This window comes from Sinocyclocheilus anshuiensis, unplaced genomic scaffold (assembly GCF_001515605.1).
Source record: "Sinocyclocheilus anshuiensis isolate Anshui unplaced genomic scaffold, SAMN03320099.WGS_v1.1 scaffold719, whole genome shotgun sequence".
NCBI lineage: Eukaryota > Metazoa > Chordata > Actinopteri > Cypriniformes > Cyprinidae > Sinocyclocheilus > Sinocyclocheilus anshuiensis.
In genome coordinates this window covers 46,267-54,491 of record NW_015552643.1, presented here as the reverse complement: position 1 = coordinate 54,491, position 8,225 = coordinate 46,267, and the positions used below count along the sequence as shown (strand labels likewise).

At 36.1% G+C, this 8,225-nt stretch overlaps 1 protein-coding gene across 1 annotated transcript in view; it reads right to left on the bottom strand.

Annotated features, from left to right (window-relative positions):
* rbm17 (RNA binding motif protein 17) overlaps positions 1–8,225 on the bottom strand; it is a 20,577-nt gene that overhangs the window by 10,972 nt on the left and 1,380 nt on the right. The window contains exons 3-7 of the mRNA XM_016458513.1: positions 7,966–8,082; positions 7,418–7,584; positions 4,589–4,704; positions 4,366–4,416; positions 2,509–2,635 (exon numbers count right to left, since the gene is read on the bottom strand). Of these exons, the coding sequence (XP_016313999.1) occupies positions 2,509–2,635; positions 4,366–4,416; positions 4,589–4,704; positions 7,418–7,584; positions 7,966–8,082 (578 nt within the window). The remainder of the gene's footprint in view (positions 1–2,508; positions 2,636–4,365; positions 4,417–4,588; positions 4,705–7,417; positions 7,585–7,965; positions 8,083–8,225) is intronic.

The following is an 8,225-nucleotide window of genomic DNA, read 5'->3' as shown; positions in this document are numbered from 1 at the left end:
TGGTTTGGTATGTGTGTGTTTGTTCTGGTCTGGTCTGGTGTGTGTGTGTGTGTGTGTGTGTGTGTGTGTGTTCTGGTCTAAATGTTTTCACTTGGATTCAACATTTTTTCCTTAAGGTTAATCAAATAAATATCATCCATGAATCTAAATTCTCTGGAATTCTAAATTTATTTGTTAATGATGCAACCTAAAATGATCTGAATTTCACATTACCCAATTAACACTATTCAGTATGGAGGAATATTCAGGACTTTTTTCAAAAGGAATTGCAAATTGTATTTTCAATCGCGTTTTCCATATGTGGAAAATCTTGCATTACCGTTTGCATTTTCGCTTTCGCGAGCGCACAGTGACTGCCACATTTCAAATGAAAAAGCAAAGTCCATTTGCAACTGCATTTCCCATATCTTACGAGTTATGAGCCTGTCATATTTAAATAGCAATATTAATTACCAAATTAAATTTTCACTCTCTCTGCGTCATGCATGTAACCTGCCAAAACGCAAATGGAATCGCAATTCCTTTTGCATTTGAATTTCCGATGTCTACACGGAAAGCTGTCAATCAATGTGAGGGGCGGGACTATACTACGGGGCGTGTTTGTATTGGGAGGTGACGTCACTCACAGACGACCGTGCCGAATGCTTTGATCAATGGAGGTAATCGGTAAAGGCTCCGCTAAAGGCAGCTGCCAATCTGTTCGTGCCTGTGTCAACGAGCAGACAACCTTCTTGGCACAACACATAATTCTGTCTTTTTTACCCCAAATGCAGCGATATCCCCTGCTAACAGCGGGAGCAACAATGGTACGCACAATAGGTCAATATTCACTATTACCCAAACGCTTTTCACCTGTCTCAACATCTCTCACTGTTGCTCTCACTCCGATTGATGCAAGTGAGTAAACAGACAGTGCAATTCTACACTTATTACAGTACATTTTATTCCTTTCTTTTAATCTGTACTGTAATAGAGCGCGTCACACCTGCCTCAATATTTTTTTTACTGTTTGCACTCTGATTGATGCACGTAAGCAAACAAAACCGTGACAATCTATATTTATTTACCCATTTTCCACCTTACTTTATATTTTATATAATTTTATATTTTAACAGTTTTAATTCGTGTCGTGCCGAAAATTGATCGTCTGCCGAAAACTGATTGCGGTCAATGTCCGTCCATTTTACACTTGCCAAAAAGTGATTACAGACTCTACGTATTGAGTGAACTGTTCTTTTTACCTGTTGAAATACTTTTTGACAGCAACCATGAATGAAATCAAGTCATTTTGAGGCAGAAAGAATAGTTCACTTTTTGGCAAGTGTAAAACTGCATTTTATGGGTTTTATTGGCCATTTAAAGGTATTTCAGAAATCAGTGTTTGATTAGCCTATATTTATTTTATTTATTGTAGACGTTATTTCTAAGTGAAGCAACATTTGCTGAAATATCCACAAGATGCAGTATAAGAGCGCACGGTCATCTGTCGATCATTTGCGCCTCAAAGGGGCCACCGTAAAACGCTTAACGTTGCTTAATGCGTTGAGAGTTTTTTTTAAAAGACCAAACTCAGTAAACACAAACGGTTTTCTATGGGTAAAACGCTTAACACGTTAAATGCATTGCGTTCTTATTATGAACTCATTTGCTTGTCTGTACATAGAATGCTTTCATATTTCAATCTATAAGAATAATCAGCCTACACTACCAGTCAAAAGTTTTTGGACAGTAAGCATTTTAATGTTTTTTTTTTTTTTTTTTAAAGAAAAAACACTGCCTTAACGCATTAAGCCACGTTAAGTGTTGTCCGTACGGTAGGCTATTCTATGGGAAGAAAACGCTTAACGCGGAATTAAACGCACTGCGTTCTTATTATAGCCTCATCTTCTTTTCTGTAAATAGTATGAATTACTAATAATGTGTATACTGAGTTTGGTCTTTTAAAAACACTCTCAATTAACGCATTAAGCCAGGTTAAGCATTTTAGAATGTCCCCATCAAGGTTGCGTTTGTTACTATAGCAACAGTAGACTCACTATGCATTGTTTTAAAAATCAAGCAATCGTTGTTCAAGGACCACTTTTGTTACATCAAGATCACGAGAAAATTAAGTTGTGAATGTGATCACGAGAAAACAAGAAAGAAAAAAAATTATAATAACGCATGGCCGCTTAGAACTTCCGTACTATTATAGATTAAAAGAAAGGAATAAAATGTACTGTAATAAGTGTAATATTGCTATTTAAATATGACAGGCTCATAACTCGTAAGACATGGGAAATACAGCTGCAAATGGACTTTGCTTTTTCATTTGAAATGTGGCAGTCACTGTGCGTTTACAAAAGCGAAAATGCAAACGGTAATGCAAGATTTTCCACATATGGAAAACGCAATTGAAAACACAATTTGCAATTCCATTTGAAAAAAGTCCTGAATATTCCTCCATAATTCAGCCAATAAGAACATCCTATCTATAAACAATAATGACTTTATTTATAGCTCTCTTACCCCATGTTGGCCAGGAATGAATTAGTTGGTCCTGGGGGAGATCGTGGTCTATCAGAGTCATCAAAAATGGGAGGTGGGATTGCTGCTTTCGACCTCTGCTGACCATCTTCATCATATAAATATGTTGCTGTCATGACAATAAACACACAGTTTTAACTTATTTACTCACAACTAGACTTAAGACTGTGCAAAGCTGCAGACACGATTCGACAACACACAAAATCAACATCATTAGGGATGCACCGAAATGAAAATTCTTGGCCGAAGCCGAACAAAATGAAACACTGGGCTGAGGGCCGAATAACGAACACGGTTGTTTTTGATGAATAGAAAGATCCAAAGATCAGCATTTATCTGAAATAAAAAGCTTTTGTAACATACACTATTCCATTCAAGAGCTTAGAGTAAGTATAATTTAATTTTTTTTTTTTTGGGGGGGGAGAAATTATAAAAATTAATACTTTTATTTAGCAAGGATGGATTGCTGCTTTCGACCTCTGCTGACCATCTTCATCATATAAATATGTTGCTGTCATGACAATAAACACACAGTTTTAACTTATTTACTCACAACTAGACTTAAGACTGTGCAAAGCTGCAGACACGATTCGACAACACACAAAATCAACATCATTAGGGATGCACCGAAATGAAAATTCTTGGCCGAAGCCGAACAAAATGAAACACTGGGCTGAGGGCCGAATAACGAACACGGTTGTTCGCATTTTTTCCCCATGTATTTTGCCATTTTTTCACCACTGCATAAATTAAATAGCCAAAATGTGCTTTTTACTGTTTTGTCCTGCTTTTCAAATAAAAAATCAATTACAAAACAACAATTGAAAAAAATGTACTTAACACTGAACATTTTTTAACATTCTAGCAGATATGATACCAACAAAGCACAATTTAACTTAAAATTAATAAGTTAGTAAAGTAATATTTTTTGGCCATTTTTGAGACCCCCTTCTTGAATCAGGCATGTATTTTTTACTGTACAAATAAATGCAGCCTTGCTGAGCAGAATAAACTTCCTTTAAAACATTATTATTAATATATTACAGATCCCAATTTGAACACTATGTGCGAATGTTATAATAAATGTATTAATAGAGCTGTTGTAGGGTAATTATTATCATCATTATGAATGTTGATGGAGCTGTTGCTTTTATTTCGGCAAAAACCCGCAGGAAGATCTCAGTGCTTCTTCTTGTTGACAACAGCAGATTTATAAATGACTCTCATTACGAATTTGGGAAGATGTTTGCTGCACGTATCGCATTGTCACATGCCTTGACGAGTAGCACAGTTTCTGTACAGATTTTCCCTGGCTAACAAGCAGATACGCCGCGAGCTCGCGCAGCGCTGTCAAAACACATGCAAATCGTGCGTGTATTAGAAAACATAACATCCTGCAGGTTAATTAACTAATTGTTTAAGTTCTATTTCAGATAAATAGTGTTCATATCGATATCGGAATTATATCGTATCGACCGAAATTAAGAAATATATCGTGATATAAATTTTGGCCATATCATCCAGTCCTAGTTTAAGGCCATTTCGCGATTTCAATCATCATACAATAACCAGCAACAACCAGCCCTTCAACTTCTCAACGGAGACATGAGATGCAGATGCAGCACTGTCTCTCGCTGTCGGTGCTTATATAATGATTTTTGCTTTTAAATACTTTCACACTGCAGACATGTTTGCTGCATTATTCGGTACATATTATTTGGTCTTTCCGCTTATTTCTGTTGCCGAACATTCTGTGCATCCCTAAACATCTTATTATGATTTCAGACTTGGGACCACAGGAAATGAAATATTTTTTTAAGGTCAGTGAGATTTACTTACAGTCTCGATCCACTAGTGATGTCGGAGGGGCGATGGCAGCTCCACCTATACCTGTGTGTGCCATATAAACAATATCTTACAACAACACTGATGCTCATATCAGTTGCCATACTTAGACCTCCTGGTATTAACATCTTGGATTCAATCACAAGTGACAAAATATAGGGAAGTGAGATCGAAAGACAGAAATGAGAAATAAAGAAATGGTTCAAAGGGCACTCACTCCTCTTCCTCTTTTCTCTGTCATACTCCTCCTCCTCATCTGATTCGCCTTGTTCTGTTGGGAAACGTGAAAATCCACTTGGCGCTCCACCTCCTTCGTGCCTCTCTTTACGCTTCCTAACACACACAGTTTAACAAAACAATTCAACAAAACAACACTAATCTATGCAGATCAGACATACACTGCCTGTCATAAATTTGGAATAATAAAGATATTTTAACATTTCTGAAATAAGTCTCGAGCACACCAAGGCTTCATTTATTTGATCAAAAATACAGTGAAAACAGTAATATTGTGGAATATTATTACAATTTAAAATAACAATTCTATGTGAACAATTCTTTAAAATGTACTTTATTGCTTGATGGCAAAGCTGAATATTCATCTTCAGTGTCACTGATCAATGATTCTTCAGAAATCATTCTAATATGCTGATCTGGTGCTCAATTGTTATCAATTATTGGTGCTTAATTATAGGGCTGTGCGATATTGAAGAAAAATGCAATAACTCATTAAATAATGCGATATTCGATATGCGATACGAATAATTTTTTTCAATAACGGTGATATGATTTTTAAACACATTTCCGATATTTCGATATACATTACCAGTTTCCCATGCATTGATTTATTTGTGGCGTTTCACTTCGTTGAATAAACATGAGCACTGCACGTTTCAAAATCAAAACGTAGCGCGGGTGTTTTATATGAATGAATCTCTGAAGGGAACCTTCAGAAAAGTTTCTATGACATTTTCATTTTTATCTGATAAAGTAGCGTTCATGCACTTTTTGTGAGAAGAAAGCACCCCTACAACAACTTCTGAAAGTGAACGGTAGTGTTTTACTCTAGCATTACATAAAAATGTCATTTTAACATTAGTGTAATCATTTTAACATGAGTTTAGGAACTGAATAATAAAAAGGAAAAATACAACACTGCTTAGTATTTACTCTATGAATTCAAGATGCACCGATTCTTATTTAAGCTACAACAGTTATTTAGGTAAGAGCAGTGAGTGATTTTCTCTTTGTCTTTTGTTCATGGCCCCAAATATTGCAAGCCGTAGCGATATGCATATTGCAATATGTACATTTGCGATATTTCGATATATTGCACAGCCCTACTTAATTACTAATACAGAAAAACAGCTTTTGCTGCTTAATATCTATGTGGAAACTGTGATACATCTTTTTTCAGGATTCTTTGATGAATAGAAAGTTCAAAAGATAATTATAACATAATTTCACAATATTATTGTTTTACCGGAATTTGTTCCAACAAACACAGCCTTGGTGAGCATAAGAGACTTCTTTCAAAAACATAAACTATTTGTTACTATTCGTGTCAGTTTTGGACACATTAATGTATGCATAAATTAAAATTGTGTGTAAATTAAAAGTACTGTCTATACGTCTGTCTAAATGTATTCATTTGTGCAAATATTGTGAACTATGAGGTATTCTTTGTGCAATAAATAGTGAATGAGTGGACAAGTGAGCTATTTTGGACACATCAGAAGAGGCAAACTTTCCATGTTATGTCCTTTCTTTTTTTGTACTAAAACATTTAAAATTTTTGGTAATTATATTTCTAATTATTTTAGTAAACGCAATTAATATTAACGTAATTGTCATGGTTATATTATTTATTATTTAACAAAATATTCTGATATCACATATATTGGCCAGACTACTCTCTAAGATATTGGCATCAATCATGAAAAATATTGGTAGCCATATTGGTTGGCAATTAAAGGGGTCATATGATGCGATTTCAATTTTTCCTTTTTCATTGGAGTGTTACAAGCTCTTGGTGCATAAAGAAGATCTGTAAAGTTGCAAAGACTAAAGTCTCAAATCCAAAGAGATATTCTTTATAAAAGTTAAGAGTCAACCACACCTACCTAAAACGGCTCGTTCTAACACGCCCCCACATATCTACCTCACTATGTGGGAAGATTTGCATAACGCCGCCCAAATGTTCACGCAAAGAAAGAAGGCGTAACTTTTATTCTCACTGTAGTATTGTTGTTGCCGCCATGTCATGAAGACGCTGTGTGCTTCGTTGTGAAAGTGAAACTACTTTGTTTGGCCTTCCAAAAGAGGACGATATCTGCTTCGTCATGTCTAGAGCTGATCCGTGCTGGTTGCTGAGGAAATACATCAACTTGGATGTATTTGGATGTATATATGCTGTGGATCGCCGGATCGGCTTTCACCTATGAGGTGCCGGGCTGGACAAAAGTGAAGTGAACGCAGAGAGAGAGAGAGCGATAGTTCGCAAGAGAGGCCGAGTGTGTCCGAGAGAGAGCGAGAATGCAGACAGGGTTTTATGTTTACGCGGCGCGATGCAACGCAACGCGTTAAAAGACAGTATAAGTCATTATAATCAGTAATTATGTCCCCACTGGATGCAACAAATGCCTCGTTTGTAATGGGTTTTAATGTTTTTGACTCGTCGCTCCGGCCGGGACACGGCATCAACAGTATGGTGAGGGGCGTAACATTTCCGTCACACGCTTGAGGTATTCGGCCAATCACAACGCACTGGATAGCTGGCCAATCACAGCACACCTCGCTTTTTCAGACCGATGAGCTTTGTAAAAATCTACGCGTTTCAGAAAGGCGGGGCATAGAGGAGAAACAATAATGTACAGTATGTGGAAAATAATGTGTTTTTTTAACTTTAAACCGCATAAACACATTTCATTACACCAAATACACAAAATAATGTTCTTTTTAGCAGCATCATATGACCCCTTTAACAGACTTACCAAATACTGACAACATTTTCTGAATTAATTAATGGGAAATCATGGATGCATACTTCTCTCTCTCCTCAATCTCTTTCTGACGCTCCTGTTCTCTCTGTCTTTGTCGTTCTTCGCGGTGTCTCTTCACCACTTTCTCATAGTCGTTGGGAAACATGGGGTCATACTCATCAGCCAATGGAATCAGCACATCTCCGGATGAAAACCCAACCGATGTCGAGTCCTACCATAGGCACACACAATGAAGCACTTAGTGTGAAATCCTCATTCATTTTTAATGTGACATATTACTGGGTGAAAGGTTTGTTGTTTTTACAGGCCAAACATTGTGATGCCAACATTTAAAAAATCTTGGAATGGTTCAGTGCAGTTATCAAATTGCAAAGGCTGCTATTTAATTAAATATATGCACTACTATTACTAATAATAACAACAATAATAATATTCATCATTATTATTATTTTATAGTCATATTTTTGGCCAAATTTGTGTAGCCCTACTAACATACAAAGTAAATCTGGAGCTTTTTTTAATTAAAAAAAATATATAAATAAAGTGCAGCCCTCGATGCCAATATTTAGACAGTAATATACACACAGTTTACCTTCATTCCAGCAGCAATGTGTGGAGGTGTATCAGAGATCTGCCTGTCATCTACAGCACTTCCTCTCTTCAGATCAATAACCGGAGCTAGAACATTGGACTGTCTCGTCCTCTGAGTCTACAAAAGATTTCAGATTCATTTATTGGCTCTCACACCTTTTGACTTAACATGTCACAAGAATTAATTTCCATAACTTTTCCAGTCATTGTGATTACTGGATAATGATGTAAAAAAAAAAAAAAAAAAAAAAAAAAAGAGAA